Here is a 20705-nt window from a genome sequence, read left to right on the forward strand (position 1 = left end):
GATACACAGCAAAGAACCACTAAATGAGGCAGATACCATGTATTTTATTTTTATTTTTTTCCAGCAGCAGCAAGGGAATAAAACGTTCAGCCAGTGAAGCAACACAGAAACAAGAAGGCGGAAGTGCTTAATGCTCATTTGTGGAGCTATACGTCAAATCCTGCAAGAAGGGCACTGCTTGTGCCTTTACATGTTCATACTAGAGCAAAAATTCAAGTCAGAAGCCTCAACAGTTCGATGAGCCTTTGGCAAAAGTGAGCCTTAGATCCTCTGAAAGAAAAGACAGTCTAGGAAGTGCCCAGAGAACACCACAAAATCGGCTTCACAAATTCCACAGATAGCAAAAATAGCTATAAAGATTATAATCTACTCATGGTATAATTTGGAGGAAATAAATTCCACTTGTTATCTGCTGGCGTAGAAGAAGCATCTCATTTCCTTCCATAAAGCAATAGCATTACTTTTATTTTTACAATTTTAGCTTTAGAAAAAAAAAGGTTATAGTTACTATAGCACCATCTTTTCTTTCATGTTACTTACAATCAGCAATTTTGATGCTTCATTTTAAAACCTTGTATCATAAAATTCAGCATCTCAGTCTTGTCTGAAACTATTGCAATGCATTTCAGATTCTTAAAATACAGAACTATACATTCAAAATAAAGACATTATATACATAACATATTGATACTGTGACAAGATTTTAATCACTTCAGACACATTCGGTGTTTTCCCTTTCAATTTCAGAAGCTGGGTGAAAGAACACAAGTTGTCCTGCATTCCACACCAAAGAGCAGAACACAAACTGGAGAAGCTTCTAGGCAACATTTTTGATTAACTGATAGTTACAATGGTATTTTGATTTGCCTGTGCTATGCTTATGTACACTAACGCTCTTTGGGAGAGGCCTGCAAGTTGGATGTAAGCTACTAGTATGAGCGAATAGCAGGAGGAACAGTCGAGCAGTCTTCTTCATTCAAAGTTTTGTCAATTACAGGTCTGTATTTCAAGGAAACCTAGAACAAAAAAAAAGAACAGAAAAAAAAAATAAGACAAAACTTGTATCTAAACATGACACCCTAGCTACAGGTTGTAGCTGTTGACTGTAACTGTTAGTCAGTTATTGACTGAATAACATGGATAACTGAATGGCTTGATTGATGTCAAGCTGTTTTCCCATTATTCATTTCATGCTGCAGTAGATGAACAATTGGTAACCTACAAGAAACATTTACATTCCACCCAGTTAACAGATGAATTTATTAAAACCAACGGTTTTATCAGAAGTGGTACTGAATGGAATGAATGGTACTGGAAGACTACTCCCTTGAAAAGGATGTTATCAACAGCTGTCCTCAACCATCTGACTTGACTTACCTTCCCAGACTTGACATCCACATACGAAAGGGTGTGCTTTCTCCAGTGCTCTTCAAATGGCTTGCGCTGTTGGCCTTGGAGTGGCTTGGAATAGTCAAACTCATCTATCCGTACCTAGGGAGACGATTATGTCAATATAGACCAGAAATTGGCACCTGTAAATCACCTCATAACCACATTATTAGTTTAATTGCAGTTGCAACTGTAAAACATGTCTCATAATAGCCAGCAAGCTTTACATTAACACTGACTGTATCAAAGTTCCAAGTCCTTGTTAAACTTCAGCATTTAAGATAATGTTTCTTGCAGAGAATGGCTATTCTGCCTTAATCAGGTCATGAATGTCTAAACAGGTTTTATTATGCCCCTGCTTTCACCTCTCTAATAATTACAATGCATTCATGGAACTACTTTTCTCTTAAGATCATTACCCGTCATTGCACACGCTGGTCATTTTATAAATAATAAATAGAGCAGGGCAGGTGAGACCACCATTAGCCTTAATTTCTTGAAAGTCTTCAGAGCCTTGAGTTAAGATGTATGCATAATTCATCCAGGTCACGTAACAAGCAATGCAATGCCCAGGTCACAGAAAATGCATACCTTATAGTCCTCTCTGGCATGAGCACCCCGGGACTCCTTGCGAGCCTCAGCACCATAAATAGTTTGTAGAGCACAAAGCATCAGGTTTTGCAGTTCCAGGGTCTCCACCAAGTCAGTGTTCCACACAATACCTAGTCAAATATTTAAATAATGTGGAAGGTGCTCTATGAAGAAATTATTTCTTAATTTACTTCTATCTTAGTGCTGATACTTAGAATTAAACTAGGGGGGAAACCTGCTAGTTATACAAAGTTCTCCTTCATTAAGTATCTCCAAGGCAGAAGCCAAGTTCCATACAGGAACGTACCTTCATTTTAATTCCTACGTTCTAAGCTATCACAACACTTCCTTTCTTGATGCTTGGTAGAGGTATCAAAGAAAGCCAGTTCAATTTCAGTATTTGAATAAATGTCTAAGAGTAGATGGAGAGAAACGCACAACTGGAGTGGAGAAAGGATACACCATAAGTTGCGCTTAATTAACCAAGTCCTCCTAAGATACACTGCAAGACAATATCTGTATGCAGAGCTAAAATAAAAACAAACCTGAGTATTCAGCCTAGAAATAAAGTTTTACCACATTTTGACAACTGACTGGCCTTTTCAGATGTTATTTACAAAGTTCCTCTTAGCATTTGAGCAACTTCACATCACGCTCTGAGACAACAGTAGCACTTACAGAGTTAACTCTGATTTCAGTGTCTACTTCTTTAAAAGAGTATACAAATAGAAAATGTTTAATAAGATCAAATACTTTGCTGATTACTGTGTTTAGGAATTAGGGTTCTATAAAATATTTCTGAAGATTCAAAATGGCCAAGTTTTTTTTAAAAAAAAAAAAAAAAAAAAAGGAAAAAACAGAAGATCTAAGAATAAAAAAAAAAATCACTTTTCCCAGCGCATACTCTGACCAAGGTATACTCTTTGCTATCAAATTACCTCTGTCAAATGTCTTTAGGTGAGCCAGATCACTATAAATCTGGCTAAGTTTTTCACAGCCCTCTTGTAGTACAGAGCCAGTACGAAACACAGCTGCATGGCTTTGCATTGTCTGCAAGATAGTAAAAACAAATTAGTCTCATATGCCATATGGGCATAACATCCTGCATAACTTCATTAGCTTCAGCAGAGCTGCTGACTTCAGACAGGCCTGCAGCGTGAAGAACAAGAAATAACATTATTCTGTTCACCCCAGAGGAAAACCCATTCTATTATGCAGCGTATAACAAGCTTCTCCCCCCCTTTATTGCTGAGGACTTCACCAAGCTTACCTTCTGCATGTTAAGTCGCACTTCTGAAGTTCTTATGCTTCCATTAGCAAATCTTAATTTGTCAAGATTAGCAACTGATTCTTCACCAGCATCTGGTCTAATGGAAGGAACTGGCTCTCCTATTAAGGAAAAATTCAGTAAGTTTAGTAAGCAACTTTTTCTGGCAGATTCATAAAGTAGTAACTACTGTGACTCAGATCTGAGTAAAACAGTAATTTCTTTGTCTAAGATACAGGTTTACTGTAACTTTCCTAAACCCCCACCAGCAGTATCCATAATACTTAAAAATAAAGCTCTCAGTAAAATATGTAAATCACATTCCTTCCTGTGATAGTTGGTTAGGAATCTAGCCAGTACATCTGGCTAAATTCTGCTCTTAATTCCATAAAAACTGTCCTTTGATACAAATTGTTCTAAACTTCTCACTGCCTGTGGCTCCTCACCACAGTCTTTTACATTTCCCTTGTCTCCTCATCCCCAAATCTCCCACGTTCTCTTGGCCCCATTAAGAGCTCTGTACCTTTTCACCAATACAGGAATCGATGTTGCTGGGTAACAAGCATGGCTAAGCCAGCCACACAGCTCCTCAAAACCACACTTCATCTCTCATGTAGCCTTACATTCAGACTACTTAAAAACCTTCCCACAACTTCAAACTCGGAGGAACCACAGAAAGACTGGTCTGAGTACAAATGTTTGCACTAACTGAGAGCAAAAAGCACTGGTAAACCTAAACTGATTCCACCACAAACTACTACTTCATACACTGTGTTTTTGTTTTTTTTTCAGTCCAAGTCTGTACAGTCTTATTCATTTGGACACCAAGCTATGAGAAAACAAGTAACTACTGGAATTCAGTTGCTCTTGCAATATAACTGCCTCTTATGAGTGGTGGTGGTGGTGTTTTGTTTGTTTTAAGACCAGATTATTTAAAAAATAACATACAGCAGTCATAATCCATTTATAGTGGATGAGATGTTACACCTTTTTATATTTCTTCTATTACTTGCACATGCAGTCCACCTTATAAATCAACAAGGTGGCAATAAAATGCACTATATGAAAGAACTAAGTGTAAAACAAACTACACTGATGTAGAGGATGCAGTGCAGGACATAGGGAAGTCAAGTCTTCATAGTCAATATTCTGTTTTGCTGTTTGTGAAAAATCTCAACTGCTTTTGCCAACAACAAAACTGAGTACTGGTTTTAAGTCAATCAGTTTACAAAGCAAGTCTTAATGACAAGCAGTTGCACAGTTAAAAACCTGTAATATTAAAAGTATAAACACCAATTCCTGCATTTCCTAACAAATAATAGTCTAGGTCTAGTGTTCTTAATTTGAAGTAGATACCAACAACTCTCTGTTGCACAGAAATAAGATCATAAGCATAAACATCTGCATAAGAGTGAGACAAACTGTGAGACTTACCAGGCTTGCACGTTTCTGCAATTGTAAGGGCACAAGCACGGCCAAAGACCACCAAATCCAGAAGGGAGTTTGCTCCGAGTCTGTTTGCACCATGGACAGATGCAGATGCTGCTTCCCCACAGGCATATAGGCCAGGTACCACTTTGTCCTCACCGTTCACATGTGTAATCACCTAATATTTCAGATAATCGATTAATACTCTTTTCTTAAACAGTTTTTAAGAACACAAGCCTCTTTATTTTTCAAATGCCACGTGCAAGTAGGGATGAAACACAACCATATGAACTTTTCCCCAACCCTAAAACTATAAATACCTTAGTTTTAAAGGGTAAGTAATAAACACAGCTAGCACTAAAACCTAAGATTTCTTTAGTCATATTTAAGAAACAGAACCGTGTAATACTTCACAATTCTGCAGCAAGTCAGACAAGCACAGGAAGCAAATCTGATCTGCATGCATTTCCAAGGAAAAATATGAATTAAAAAAATAAGTAGAATACGCTGAACCAGAAAAAATTCATGTGACACCATCAAATTGGCATATAATTAGTATGAGTTGAACGAATCTGTTTGAGTGTAATGATTATATGAGGTACAGTGAATTAAATATTGTGACAGAGTACTAGCTTGATCCCTGTTCAACTGTAGCCTATCCTCAAGCCAATAGCCAGAATCATTAACAGATGCAACAGGAACTGTAAACTTCACTTTAAAAGTGTCCCAGAGCTCCCAGATGGACTGGAACATGGTTCTCAAGTAATTCACAAAAACAAACTGGATTGTGTGTTTTAAGTACTCTAACATCATTATTTAGTTAATGTTATTCGGTACCCTTACATTTATATTTGGATAATTGCTTCCTATTGGTAGATGAAAAAAATACCAAAAGTGATCTGCACGACTGACCTGTCCTTTATAGTTCGTAGGAATACCGCCCATATTATAATGCACAGTGGGCAGAACAGGAATAGGCTCTTTAGTGACATCGACTCCAGCAAATATCATAGCTGTTTCTGAAATTCCTGGGAGACGAGTTGCCAGCTGTTGTGGTGGTAAATGGTGCAGCTGCAAATACACATGGTCTTTTTCAGGGCCACAGCCCCTATCAAAATAAAAAACAGGAGTATCAACAGTGGATCACACGACAGAAGTTTTTGCAAAAGTCAGTAATTTTTCTAAGCTACTTTGTTTCACTTGTGATTACCTTCCCAAAAATGAAAATTTAAAATTCATCTCTGACAAAAATACTATCTAACATATTTGAAAAAACTATTGAACGTAGTAGAATTTAAGTGCATTCTTCTCCTCCCAGCTTTCCTTTTACAATTATCCACAGTATTTAAGGCTTTAAACAACCTTATCTCCACAGAAAGATGGAAAATGTTATGATAATTGAGCAACTGTCTCTAGACCCAAGGAATTCAAACAGGAAACTCATAGCATCTTCTGTTCCCCTCTAAGGCAACATTTTTGCCTGAAATGCAGTGTTCAGCTAACAGTTAAAGCTCTATCTCATTAATTATCCAGTGCTTAACAAATGAACTACTGTATTGCATATCATCTAATACAATTAAGCATTCATTCTGCAGCTTCATTAGAAGTATTTAACTAACCTTCCTTCCCGTATCTCTATGGTCATAGAACGAGACACGACATCCCTGGAAGCCAGATCTTTAGCAACAGGTGCGTATCTCTCCATGAATCTTTCACCTTGGCTGTTAATGAGAATACCTCCCTCTCCACGACACCCTTCTGTTATAAGGCAGCCAGCCCCATAGATACCTGCAAAGAAGGAAAACCATCACATGAAATGTTCTCAAGCCAGATTCCTAACCAACACAGCCAGGATTGCAGAAGCAAGGTCTACTTTTAAATAATGCAAATAAGTCACATGGCTAAATTTAATTCTACCCTGATAGGAGAAATGAGTGCTGTTACTCCTTTCAAGCATTCTTCCTGGAAGGTGAGCAAGTTCATCTGGAACACCCATAGTATCTAAAACATTACAACGAGAAGAGAACTGCACCCACCAATACACAAGGAGATTCAGCAATTACTTTGTTCAAGATTCCAAAGTAAACCAGAAACTGATTAACTCAAGGTCAACCTGCTCATTTCTGCTGCCTCTTTTCCTGTGCTAAGGCAGTGCAGGATGGCTTCAAATTGTGTGGAACATAAAGGCTTACTGAGTATGGCCTTCCTTCTCCAAAGGAAAAGTCTATCCGTTAGTCTTCAGCATTGATTTATCATAGAAAATAAGAGTGCTGATGAAGCATTTGATTATTCCATAACTTTCAACATAATTATCAGACAATTAAGCTTCTCTGACCAGAAAAAAAAAACTTAGTTGTGTCAAATGAACATTGCATCTCTTATGATTACTTTTACAATGTTATATTTGTTAAACTGTTCAAAAAGTTCACCGTTTATCACAAGTTAAAATTCAGCATCTATTTAACTACAAACAAAAAAAAAAACAAAAAACTTTTTTTAGTCTGTGACTATGCTATCCACAGTTTAGATATTGATCCTACGCTATAAAACATATAATAACATGTCTAAAATATATACCTTTACTTCAACTACTTTACTTCAATTACTCAATTTTCACAAAAGATTCTAATGTGCAACTTCCTAACATTTCAATCTATCTTACTGCTCCTGTATCCAATATCAAACATTGGATATACCCTTTAATATTTTAAACACAAGTGAAAACAAGTTTCATAAGTGAAGGAGTTCCAACTAGGAATTTGTAAAGTCTTTTAGCATTGTAACAACACCTTTATATTTAACTGGTATTACATCAGCTTAGACCTTTCTCATATATTATAATAGTTGTACTCGCAGATTTATATTCTGCAGCAGCTGCAGACAAGTCTGAACATCCACCAGAGGCATCTAATAAAGTGTTGCAGGAAAATGCAAACTGACAAGCTCATTCTAAAACCACAAAAATTCTTCTCATCATATTAAAAACAACGTTGCAAGTGCTATTTCATACTCTGTTAATCATATTCCATACCTGTAGGGTGAAACTGTACGAACTCCAAGTCCTGGCAAGGAAGGCCAGCTCGTGTGACCATAGCAGTGCCATCACCCGTACTTGTATGAGCAGATGTACAACTGAAATAAGTGCGGCCATACCCTCTAAAGAAAACACGGAGTTAACAAAATTAGCAAGACAAAGCAAATAAAAATAAGCAAAAACAAAACAAAACAAAAACAAAAAAACACAAACACACATCCAAACCTATACTCAGCTACACTGTTTGCACAAATATGGAACTAGAAAGAGTGTTAACCAGCAAGATGCCGGACTTTTGCCACATCCTGTACTAAGTTCAACCAAAACCAAACTGGCATTGCCCCATTAGACATACCTGAAAAATGACTAGTGGAAGAAGGCCCCAAAAAAAGACCACTTCAAAGCAGAATAGTTAGGTTAATAACAAACTTTTTTGCCAGAAAGAAAGTCACTTCAGAATGTTCTCTCAATCTAATTCCAGTAGACTCTATTTGAACTATTACATGAAGTTTTAGCAAAAATAGCTTGTAACAATAGCTTATACGATCAATATTTCCCCTGATTGGATATGCTTACATTTGAAAAACTTGTATAAAACTCACAGTCACTAATAGCAAATTTTTAAGCCTGGAAGCTAACAGGTTTGCTTTAATGTTATTGAGCACTGCCAATGCTCCCAGTTTCAGGACAAACTCTCAGAATAGATATTAACGTACTTATTGTACATAGCTCAAGGAACTTCAGTATGAACACAGCCTTGGCTTTCATAAAACCATGCTGCAACTGGCAAACTTAGTATTATCTACCCTACTGAAACAGATAGGAGACAATAATCAGAAGTCTAATCCATACATAATGCCACACATTTCAGCTCCATGTTGTTGTTCTAGAATTTGAAGCTAGACCTCATACTAAATTTATACTTGAACATAAAGGTAATAGTTTTGTGTTTTGTTTTTTTTTCTTAAGAAATGACTGAATTTGTAGGTGGGGGATAGGTGAAAAATTGTATTTTTCTAGTCAACATGTCACCTCCACACTGTGGAGTCGGACACATGCACAAGATACCCAGCCCTCCAACTAGCAGCACTCTCAATTTTCCATCTTTTGTCACAAAGATTACATTACCCAGTGGCAATGACAGTGTTCTTTGCTCTAAAACGATGTATAGAACCATCTTCTATGCAAAGGGCAATAACACCACGACACTCTCCATTTTCCATGAGCAGGTCCAAGGCAAAATATTCAACAAAGTAGCTGGTATCATATCTTAGAGACTAGAGGAAAATAAAAAAAAAAAAAAAAAAGCAATTTTAATGATTAAAAAAACACAAACTTAAATAACTATTCTTCAAAACTGTCTATGCATATAGGCTGCATAAGGAAAAGAAAAATACAACCTTCCATTGATTCTTAAGGAAGCCAGTTTCCCTAGAAATCTCTATAAACACAAGCTAACTATCTAATCCAGCTCAAAGAGATACACACACACGGTTACCAAACCGCTGAATTCTGAGAAGGCATAGCTAGAGAGCAAGAGGCATTCTTTCACCCTACGTTTGGCAACACTTGAGTCAGCCGCAGAGCTTGACACGTGTACAAGCACGTATCACCAGGTCTGCCTCCGAGAAGCAGAAGCCATCTCCAGAAGTATATAAACAGAACCAGCAGGCGTCATCAAGCCAAATGTATTCTTTCGTGCCCTCGAGGATCAGATTTGTGTCTGGCAGCACAGATCATTTCTATTGCAGCAACAAGTCTAGTATTAACCTGAAGGACAGTAATTAGCTAACTAGTAAGTAAATGAAAAGCATTAGCTATTAGATACCTAATTTTAGGTTTTAAGTAGCTTACTGCCATTTAAAAAGAACCAAATCTTTTGTAGCTATGCTTTGTAGAACTGACAGGACCAGATGCTGAAACTCATTATTTACTTGCCATAGAGAAAGCTCAGGAGGGCATTGGAGCCCTTTACAACATTTATAGCTCATTCCTCCACGCTCCCTCCTTTCAGATGAGTAACAAAAAATGCTGTCTGGTACCTTTTATCAGAGTTCCCCAAAGCCACGACGTCAACTTTTTTTAGAGGATGGAAAAAGAAAAAGAAAAGATATTTGGGAAAGCTTAGATAAATATTGTCTGGGTCTAGTTAACAGGTGCAGAAGCTGTGACAATAAAAACTACTTCAGACCACAAAGCCAACAGTGTATGCTATTTAACATCCACTGCCTTCAGGACAACCATTACAAGCACAATCTTCACAATCTTTCAATATTTTCCAATTTCCATGTACTCCTGACAAAAAAAGCAAGCATCACCTAGTTGGCATCCTTTCACAGTGACACAAAAAGGAAGGAAATCCAGAATTGGTATCACTCATTCTCTCAGATTCCTCCCTGATACACATGCTAGTCATTTTGTTTTGCTTTCTTTCAGTGTCAGAAGATATCATTGACTGCAAATAAAAAGACAAGTTCTACTTCACAGCTTCTTACCCTGCCATACAGAGTATGCAACAGCGAGTGTCCTGTCCGGTCTGCAACACAGCAGCACCTGTGGGCCTGTCCTCCTTTTCCAAACTGAAGGCTCTGTCCACCAAATGCACGTTGGTAGATTTTTCCTTCTTCTGTTCTACTGAATGGCATCCCGTAATTCTCCAGCTGTTGAACCCAAATACAAGCATCAGGAACAGTGCGTAATAAACAGGAAATTACCATGTTCCTTGTAAGATCTCTTTGGGAGCTACCCTGACGTGAATGAACTTGAATGAACTGAGTTGAAATCAGTGCCAGTGAATCTCACCTCTATCACGGCAGCCGGGGCTTGCTCCGTCATGTAGTGTATGGCATCCTGGTCACCCAGCCAGTCGGAGCCTTTCACTGTGTCGTAGAAATGCCACCTCCAGTTATCGTCCTCCATGTTTCCCAGAGCTGCATTGATCCCTCCCTGAAAATGAAAACACATTTTCCTAGGACTGTATCAGTGAAGCAAAGCTTAAGTAGGTTTTCCTGGTTTGTGTTAGAATCTTTTACCATTTATGCCTCTAAAAACAAGCAATACAGTAAAAAGGATATCACATGGTTATAAAAAAAACTGTGCAATTTATCAATTTCACAATGGCCTGTACCTAATTATGTTTTGTATAACACAATGGCTTGCAAAGTTACAAAGAATGCAATGAAGAAGAATTGAACAGAAGCTGAACATATACACTTAGTTGAAACAATTTTGGAGGAATACATCATACGTACAGTGGAAGTGTGGCCCTGGCACATCATGTTCATGTGCATATCCAGATCTTCCAGCTCTTACAGTGCTTTTTTTTTAATTATTATTATTTTTATTTTTTACACATTTGTTCTACCTCATTTCTCACCTGTGCAGCAACAGTATGAGACCTGGTGGGGAACAGCTTTGTAACGCACGCCGTATTAAAGCCGGCCTCTGACAAACCAAATGCAGCTCGCAGGCCTGCTCCCCCTGCACCCACAACAACTGCGTCGAACTCATGGTCCACTACTGGATACTGCGTGGAAATCTAGGAGAAAAAAAAAAATCAGTTTGTTATGGTCACAACTGTGCAAACTAAACCAAACTGTGTAGACACAAGCAATGTATTTCAGCTAGACAATCTCATTACTGGATTGAACACAACCCTCCACCAAAGCAAAGCACCAGATACGACACGGAAAGCTGTCCCTGACAGCATCTCTCTGAAGCTTTGACCTGTTAGTTAAGACACAGAAAGTGTGAACATACCGAATCAGAAACCTTCGTAGAAGCGTGTTTCTTTCCATAGACTGTGAAGTGCAAGTTGCGTGCAAGAGTCTGGCACGCCGCTGGCCACTGTGGGAAGAAATCAAGACAACTGCTGTAGACCAAATGTTTCCACAAGAAAGATTTCCAGTGTTCTCAGCCACTCCATGTTTATAATAACCATTTACTTGCCACTGATTCACAAATATTGCCTCAACATATTTTAGAGTTACATGTAGTGAAGTTTGAGCTTTCCTTCACCCATAACTAGGAAAAACAACAGTTCTGACAGGATGAAGGACAGAGCTGCAAGTACCAGAAAGTCACAGCCTAACCATTCACTTCACTCTAACCAACCAGTCTCCCAGAGCTCTCTGAGGCTGCACTGGCAGAAGTTCGTTTGCAACTCACACCCTACATTATTCCACTCTTCTTATGTAAGCAAGGATGAAGACAACTTTACAAGAACCACAGGAACTACTGTAAAATACCCGTCTTAGGTCAACAAATGCTCAGAATTTGATTTCAGGTGCTTAAGAACAGAGAAGAATTAAAAAAAAAAAAAGGTGGGGAATGCTGTTCCGTATCATCATTGCTTCAAAAGGCAGATATATTTTTCTTGCTTTCATTCTCTATTAAGTAGTAGGCAATGTAGAACAATTTATTCTCTTCTGACTGAAGCACAGTTTTCCCTTTCTGTAGGGTTATTCTCTGTCCCCTGGCATGTTCAAAAACAAAACAAAGACATAAAAAACAACACCCACACCTACCCAGCATCCAGTCCTGGCTTTGATAGGTTAAAACAACCGGAGTGTTAGTCTCCACAGTACAAATCAGCAATTTCTTGGAATTTAGTATTCCTTCTCTACACTGTTCAGAAAAATGCATCTAATTGAGCACATACTGATTGATCAGAACAGCAAGACAGTCATACCAGTGACCTGCACAGTGATATCATCACTCCTCCATTTGAAACACCACTCTGTTGCATTTTGGATTGTATTTGTCTTTTCCAGCAACTGTTATAGCCATGGTTTAATCACCTTACAACATGCTAACAAGCCAGGCTTCTCTGGAACTTCCCAATACCCATCTCTTCCCTGCCCCTGAAATGAACTACATTACCCTTTCCTTGGTCTAGTTTTGTCATCTCCCGTAGTTTCTTCAAATTATGTTCTTGCACAACATTGAATCTGATGCGTCATCATACTTGCTAACACACTTCTGTGTTTTTTTTGTTTGTTTTTTTAAACAGCCAAGAGATTTAGGTAAGTTCATTACAGAAGATCAGTATTAAAACTTTTCCTAAGGACTTCTGCTAGCACTCCCTTCTCAGCAGGGATTCCCCTCCCTTTTCCCTTGCTCTGTTATCACACCCTGGGGCAATTCCACGTCCATCTTCCCATGTTAAGTCACCTTCATTAACACTGCACGAACAGAATCGGATTAAGCAATCTGCTGGCAGCCAGATGAAACAGAAGTACCAGATGTAATTTATCTGCAAGGCAACTCACTCAACCATTTCACATCACGCTAAAATAGGGCGTCCTCCATACAGAGAAACTTGTATGGAGGACATTTGTATTTGCTTCCAAACAAAGCCTGAGATCAGCTGAGGTTTAGACTAGCACAACTCCAACTGACACGATGGGCTACAAGATTTGGCAGCCATGCGTTCCCTACAATATACCACTGCTGCTGCTTGTTTCCAAAAACGTCCCAATAGTAGCACAGCTCCTGTTACTGCAATAAGTTATTTCTTGGGGGTGAACAACACACTTGGTTAGTTAGCAATGGAAATCTTTGCTGTGTGTAAAGACAGCATGCAAACAACAGGTTTGTGCATGCTTAGCGCCACTTAGAGAAAGCATAAATTGTGGTTATGCCCTAAAGCATAGAAAGAAGTTGTCCTATTTTTCCTGAGTAAACAAAGCAAACAGCCTGCTACAATAATACCCAGGGAGAGTCTTGCCACAACGCTTTGCACTTAATTTCCTTTTTTGAAGGAAAATGTTTGTTTTCTGAAGTTGCTGTACCACACTTCCGCGGCCCTATCGGTTAAGTTTTGAAAGACGTTTTTCAGCATTCTAGAAACATATAAAAAAAAGAAAAAAAAAAGAAAAAAGAAAAAACCCACAGTTCTAGTGGATTCTTGTCCATATATTGGCTTTTGCTAAGGAGAAGCTTTAAAAAGAATACAGACGCTCTTCCAGCCTTTCTATCTAGGACAGGGCCAGCTGCAGCCCTGCTCGCAGCTCTTTTTTCTCTATTTCTCGTCAGGGAGCGCACCCGGCCTGCGATCTGTGCCCCCCCCGCTGCCCCAACGGCTCCCGGCCCCCGCAGGCCCCTCGGGACAGCCCCGGGGGAGCTCGCTGAGGGCTCCCAGCCCCGGGGCTGACCCGCCAAGGTCACGGGGCGGCCCTCGGGGCGGCAGGGCCGGGAGGGGAGAGAAGGGAAGGGCCAGGGCCGGGCCCGGACTCACCGCCCTCGCCGCCGGCCGCAGCCACCGCCTGACGCAGCCCCGCGCCGCCACCACCGCCGCCGCCATTTCGCAAGGAGCCAGCAGCGCGCATGCGCGGGGTCGCCGCCGCCACCGGCGCCGTTATCCGGTGAGGGCCCCGGAGGGAGAAACCAAGTGTGTTTGTAGGGGGGAGAGAGAAACGGGGAAATGTGGGTGTTCGCAGGTACACAGTGCGGAGTCACCCCAAACCTTCCTCCCCATATACACAACGAGAGAGAGCAGGGATGCAGCCAGGCTCCCGGCAGCGCTCAGCGCTGGAGCGAGTAATTTCGCTGCTCCCCCCTTGGCATCCCCCCCGTGCTTCAAATGGGACAGCCGAGAGGGGCGGGGTCGGCAGCTCAGGGGCAGCAGCGGCTTCCCGGGGCGCTGCGCCGGTGGCGGCCCGAAGGCGTCCGGAAACACCCGAAGGGGCCCGAGGGCACCCCGAGGGGGCCCGAAGACACCCGAGGGCACCCCGAAGGCATTCCGAAGGCGCCCGAAGAGTGCCGAAGAGTCCCGAAGGGAGCCCGAAGACACCCGAGGGCACCCGAAGTGTGCCGAGGGCGCTGAGGCGTCCGTTAGGCGCTGCCTCAGGGCGCGGTGCGGGCCGGCGGCAGGGCGCCCCCATGAACAACCTGAACGAGCCCCCCGGCTGGAACATCCTGCCCAACCGGCGGGAGCCCGGCGACGAGGGCGGCCGGTGGAACTACGCCCTGCTGGTGCCCATGCTGGGCCTGGCGGCCTTCCGTGAGTAGCGCCGGGGGCGGGCAGCCCGCCTCCCTCAGGCCGCCGGGGGGGTTCTGAGCTGGCTGGGAAAGGGGGAGGAAAAACCGCTTGGGCCACTAAGTTACTTCATCAGGGGCAAAATTAATCATCCGTAGCCATTCTGCAGGTTGCGCTAACCCCACTCGTACGTTGCAGGTTGGATCTGGACCAGAGAATGTCAGAAGGAAATAGAAAAGGAGAAAAACGAGTATTACAGAAAGCATTCGTCTCTGCAGAAGGACCTGGAGGCCAAATACCGGGATACGATCACGGAAAGCCGCCGCGCGGTTGCTCACCTGGAGCTGGAGCTTGAAAAGGAGCGCAACAGGACCCTGAGCTACCGTGAAGCCCTCGTGTCCCAGAGCCGCAAGCTGGTGGAAGAGAGGAGAAGCCTAGAGCAGGAGCAGGAGAAGCTGGAGAAGGAAAAACAAGTTCTTCTGCGCTCGGGAGCAGCGGGTAACTTGTACCAAAGTTGCCTGGCAAAGGAAGAAGAATGGCAAAAGAGAGCCAACGCTTTGCTAAAAGAATTTGAAGATGGACTGAAAGAAAGACAGGAGATCTACTGCAGTCTTGTGGTACCCAGAAGCCAGAGACTAGAAATAGAGAAAAATTTGCTAGTTAAAGCGGCAACTGACCCTGTTGCTCTGGATCTACATATGGAAAGTGGCTTAAAAGATATTTTCAAACATGATAACTACTGTGGCAACCTGCTGAACAGAAGCAGAAGTCAAAATGGAAGACTTATGTGGTTGTATTTGAGATATTGGGAACTAGCTATTGAACTGCAAAAGTTCAAGAGGGTAGAAAAAGCAATGTTAGGAAAACGATAGGGGGAGTAATGGTGTTTCATGTGGTCTGCTGTGAAGAGTAGGGACAATCACAGTCGTAGTCCGAAGCTGTTACGTTTTCGTTCTGTGTTTCAATTTCTACTCTTCACTGCATTTGTATTTGCATGGGACGTGCAGTGTTGGTGCCTTTCCTTTCACTAACAGCAGATGCTCCAGTGAGCTGTGCATGCTCTAAAACTGTGTGTTTGTCTTGCAGACTGCAGTGTGCTCCAGAGATATGCAAGCTTCCATAGGGATCAGAAGGAGCTAAACAAAAGTCACTTCAGAGTAATTTACCAAGTTGGAGGTTGTACTCTATCAACAGAAAAGTGAGATTCGTCTCCGCTATGTGGGCTGCACGCTGTGCTCTGTATGCATGCATTGCGTGCTGCCTCAGCGCTGTCTTTTTTAAGCAAGACTGATTTTGAGCCAGGTCTTTGGAAGAGACCATGATTGAGCAAGATGCTTGTCACATAAGCCGTATGCGTATATACATACATTTATACAAATATATATGTGTGTGTGTGCGCATATGTATCTGTGTGTATGTATATATATCAAAAATGTATGTATGAGCACTCTGAGAGGGGAATAGTGTGATCACGCTTCAGGTTAATCGGTCTTTCATCATCTTCCAGGCTTAAAATACAAATAGGACTTTATGGACGAAACATCCAAATGATGCTACCTAAAATAACACTTAAACAAACAGATTGAGGAGAGCCTCACTGGAGCTAGGGAGACATGTTTGAATATTAAAGTAATATATAAACTTGAAGTTGTATCCTCATAATACAATAGAAATGTTGACAATGCTTACGTTTTTCTCTCAGTTAAGGTTTCAGTGATAACCTAACAGTGTGCCTCTATTATGCACATCACCGTGCTGCTGCCTCTGCATCCCAGTGCACTTAGGGTACGTGTTCCAGGAACCTCCGTAGTCACTGCGCCTGGCTCTGTTGCTTGTTCAGGCTCTGATTGCTGTGCTCAGAAGGGTGGCAGCCACCCTTCTCCCCTGACCACCTCTGTTCTCCCAGACCCAAAGTACACTTTTCCACAACTCTGAAATTTTGAGCTTACAGTGCACCCCTTCACATACCCATGACCGTGGAAATCCTGCAGATGTACAAGTTCTGTAAAGACTTAAGGAGAGCTTTTTCCTTTAATTACCACAATAAACATATCTAGATATAAACAATAAATACCCCAGTGGGTTTCCATGCGTGAAATCCCTTAAATCTTTAGCTCCTTGTAGAGCACAGGAACCACCTTCAGTTTCAAAAGTGCCATGTGCTTTGGAGTGGAAGTCTTTTTTTCCTTCTCCTTTCTAATCCAGCCTTAGACCCCAAAGGGAAAACTGTTACCCTGTTGTCTATAATGTGGTCTTTGCTACTTGACTTCAATCATTGTTGGTAGGTTGTCACTTTTTAGTTAGCATTTCTTTATTAACTGAGGGATAGACTTGCCAAACATGTTTGCTCTGGGCCATCAGCTATTGCATGGCCCAGAAACAATCCAGCTTGGTGGATGCCCATCCAATTTAACAGAACTCTAGCAGATGTGGACATTAAACAAAATTCTTAAACATGTTTGTTTCCAAAATGCTCAGTTTTCCATCTGTTATTTTGCTCACCTTGTTGGTGCCAATTGTGTTGTATTGAATTATTAACCTCTTATGGACTGGTTTTTATTTTTAAATAAAGTTTAAGTGGACAAACATGGAAGGAAAAAAAAAAAAAGAGATACTACCACAGACAACAGAAAGGCCAAAGGTTATCTGGATGCCAAGTTTATGCAGGTTCAGCCGTGAGAATGTGATTGAGTTAATGTTGGTGTGACAACCTCAGCCAAGCAGCTCTAGCTGGCCAGATCCACGTGCCCTAATTGCCCAGTAGAACAAATAATTTAGAACAATTTAACTCGTGTGCCGTTCCTTCAGGATGTGGAAAGTGTCTGCCCGCCCAGCCGCAGTGCAGTTCATATGGACGTACAAGCAGTTACAGCAACTCAGCTGAACAGCTGTAGATAGTGAATCAAAGCCAATATGTTCAAGACTCATGCCTCATCTTTGTGCATCTTCACTCATTCTTAATACTAAATGAAGAAGCATCCTATGCTTTTTTTCAGTTTTTCATAGTTTTATGTCCCTGATACAAAAATATTTAAAGAAAACATAATCAGGAAGTAAAATACTTTTCAGTATAAATAAATGATTGGAAGCATCACGTGCTTGATCATATGTGGTTGGATAAAAAGGAATAAATACAATCTTTTCTTTAGAAGTGTCGACTATTTGCACAGCTGAGTGTTGCACTATTGTTCATGGACACTGCAGATCAGTGTATTAAGATCAAGGAGTTTTTCTGAGGAGGATTTTTGAAAGCATGAAACTGGTTTAGAAGCACCAGTCCTATTAGTTTCTACCAAAACTCCTGTTTCTTAGCGTGTTAAGTATTTTTGAAATAGTCCCCTTTTGTAAGTTATTATGTTGAAAGTTCTATTATGAGCTTGATCTTGCCCTCCAGCTGTTCTGGATTACTGATTTGTTTGAAAGTGTCTGTATGTAGAATGAAGGAATAATTTGTTTTCAAAATATTTAATGAAGGAATGAAGTGTTTTGTTGGTTGGTGTTTGTTTTTTGTTTGTTTGTTTTGTTTTGTTATGAAAATACAAACTCACCTGTTAAACAATAAAAATAATAAAAACCCTTACATCTCTTCTGCACTGTTGTGTTACTTGGGCACGGTGGGTGGGAGGAATGGAATTGTACACCAACTTCCTAAGCACTGTTAATATTGCCTCAGATTAAAATTACTGCACTTGTTCAAATCTTGAGTTTGGGGGTTCTTTTTAATGCATCTATTGTCTAGATGGTTCTCACATTTGTGGGTCATAGCCTCTCAAGCAATATTCTGGTGGGAAGAGGTGTCCCTGAAATTGAGGTCTGCGGGCTCTTTTGGAAAAAGAAAATTGTCATTCACTAAACAATACACAATCGTCATTCACAGCTCTGAAGGTTTCCACGATGCCAAGGCTTACATAGCTGGGGAGCCCTGCAGATGTGAAGGGTGCGAGGGCTAGATCGTAGCATTAGGAGGACGGGCTGCTAAAGAATGGTCACCTTTCAGCATGTACATGTGATAAGTCTGCTGTGCAGCAGCACTGATGGTGGAGATGTACAGATCACCCGAGTGGCAAGCTTCATTGCAAATGGACAAGCACAGTCCTAGCATGTAGCCCTACTCGCAAGGTACCGCTGTCTGAGAAATTACTATGTAAGGAGTTGTGCAAGGTGACTAATTACAGACAGATTATGGATAGCCATCAGAAAAAGTAAAAAGAGAAAACATTGCTGGTAAAGTAGCCCTGAAAGTGCTCGCTGCTTTATGTACTACTAATGGAAACAGACAAAAATGTGAAAGTAAATGCTACCTACAAAAACAGAGTTCAAGGAAGAGACTATTTCTTCACTTTTCTCTTTACAACTGCTCCTGCAGGTTTGCATTTCTTAGACACCTCACTTCCAAACTTGATTTACGCAGTACAAACAAAATCTTCAGCTAGTTTCACATTACTGTATACTGCCCCCCCTTGTGGCTAATCGCTCTTCTTGCCAGCAGCCTAAGCAGCACCACTCTGTTTTTGTAAGTGATTGGATCATAACAATAAGAAAGACAAAAAGTAATGTGCTTTTCAGCGACCAAGAGAGAATGAACTTACCTGCAGCAAACTGGGCCTTGTGGTAGACTTCTATGCAGAGATAGCATGCAGGACTGGTTCAGCAACATATCAGCATCTCATTATATACCACAGCACTGGAAAAGGAAACAGTAACAACCTTAATTAAAGCACACTTTTCATTGCTTAATGAACATAGAAAGCAACAACCTCCAACCATACAACATGTTTTGTTGCTTGCTAGAGGAGAGATGCCCTGAAGCCCAGTGTCAACAAGAAGAGCAAAACAAAGAAGGAAGATGATGCTGGAACTGAGTTTACTACAGTGAAATGTTTATATACAAAGCTGAAGCCAGTGTCACATAAACTACGAGTATATAGAAAATAAAGATGATGCCTATTTGTAGAAAAGAGGAGGAGAAGTGCCACATGGGAAAGAGTGACAGGTCTGTTCTGAACGAACTATAGCAGCCATGATGTTCACAGCTTGTTCCATTTAATCCTGTGGCTATTGTGTTATTTCCACAATAAACATGGCAATTTTTAGGCATGTCAGATTACTGAAGGAAACTCCCTGACACCATAAAAGCATTCCTGAATGGGTTGTTCACGGAAGTCATTGTATATGGCACCCTACCTCTGTTGTGTTCCCAATAGCCTAAAACAGAGTAGAGTAACAGCTCAGTGCTGTTCTGTTTCTCCTCTGTGGTGGCACAGAATGACTTCTTGGGAATATCCAGAAAAGTTTACAATTGCATAGGAAGAGATTTAGCCTCCAACGTTTATTGGGCTTCTTGTATCCCTACTTGAATTGCCGTGGTAGTGATGATGGCAGCCTGGCAGCACACACATGGGAAATAAATCATGCCAGCTGAGGAGCTGTGCCTTTGGCTATTTATCAGGTAGAGTTAGAGAACAACAGAGCATAAAACCTAGACCAAGTTAAAGATCTGCAGAATATTTCCTGATATGGTAGAATCTATAACCACTTGCTGTTGAATATTAGCCCTAAAACTAAATGACTGAAATATTTCGTCTGTGTATCTACCGTACTGGTAGGTTCATTAGAGTCTCCTGGGCTGGGAATTTTGAGTATCCTCCTGAACGTGGGGCTCAGTGCTCCTTCTTTGTGTAGCTGTTCAAGGATTTTGCCCATTGTTAACTCACATAAGGATTTCTTGTTTTCTCTGTGTATTATACAAGAAGGTCCAGGCAGACTATCAGAGACAGCATTTTGTTTGAACAATGTTCATCTTCACTTTTGTTACATCTTCCCCACTTCACTCTTCCACGTAAGAATCCTGTGCTTCAGGCACCCTGCTGGAGAGTTACCACTCTCTTTACATTTCCATCTTTTCCTGTTTGAGGCTCACCACACAACCTTTGCTTTGCACAGTCCTCTTCTTTGTCACCCTCAATAGATGATTCAGGCTGTTTTTTGCCTCAGGTGATAGCAGCAGGAGGAACAGG

At 41.0% G+C, this 20705-nt stretch overlaps 2 protein-coding genes across 2 annotated transcripts; one reads left to right on the forward strand and one right to left on the reverse strand.

Annotated features, from left to right (window-relative positions):
• Nucleotides 1-35: 35 nt before the first annotated feature.
• On the reverse strand, nt 36-14078 carry SDHA (succinate dehydrogenase complex flavoprotein subunit A). The gene is made up of 15 exons (XM_084511845.1): nt 13948-14078; nt 11469-11555; nt 11086-11247; nt 10512-10655; nt 10205-10369; nt 8838-8986; nt 7707-7831; nt 6295-6463; nt 5588-5783; nt 4682-4853; nt 3251-3369; nt 2919-3030; nt 1981-2111; nt 1378-1491; nt 36-1016 (listed from the first exon to the last, which is right to left on the reverse strand). Exons 1-15 carry the CDS (start codon nt 14011-14013, stop codon nt 930-932), a joined length of 1998 nt encoding a protein of 665 aa, XP_084367971.1. The 5' UTR covers nt 14014-14078; the 3' UTR covers nt 36-929.
• Nucleotides 14079-14341: 263 nt separating this feature from the next.
• On the forward strand, nt 14342-16372 carry CCDC127 (coiled-coil domain containing 127). The gene is made up of 2 exons (XM_084511846.1): nt 14342-14712; nt 14887-16372. Exons 1-2 carry the CDS (start codon nt 14592-14594, stop codon nt 15558-15560), a joined length of 795 nt encoding a protein of 264 aa, XP_084367972.1. The 5' UTR covers nt 14342-14591; the 3' UTR covers nt 15561-16372.
• The last annotated feature ends 4333 nt before the right edge of the window (nt 16373-20705 follow it).

This window comes from Aythya ferina (assembly GCF_964211825.1).
Source record: "Aythya ferina genome assembly, chromosome: 2".
Classification (NCBI taxonomy): Eukaryota; Metazoa; Chordata; class Aves; order Anseriformes; family Anatidae; genus Aythya; species Aythya ferina.

Coding starts and splice junctions, on each gene's coding strand:
- SDHA (XM_084511845.1), bottom strand. CDS start 14,013: ATGGCGGCGGCGGTGGTGGCGGCGCGGGGCTGCGTCAGGCGGTGGCTG. Junction 6,464..7,706: donor CGTACAGTTTCACCCTACAG/GTATGGAATATG, acceptor CCTTCTTTGCAG/GTATCTATGGGGCTGGCTGC. Junction 3,370..4,681: donor TGCAGAAACGTGCAAGCCTG/GTAAGTCTCACA, acceptor TTTCCTTAATAG/GAGAGCCAGTTCCTTCCATT.
- CCDC127 (XM_084511846.1), top strand. CDS start 14,592: ATGAACAACCTGAACGAGCCCCCCGGCTGGAACATCCTGCCCAACCGG. Junction 14,713..14,886: donor GCTGGGCCTGGCGGCCTTCC/GTGAGTAGCGCC, acceptor CGTACGTTGCAG/GTTGGATCTGGACCAGAGAA.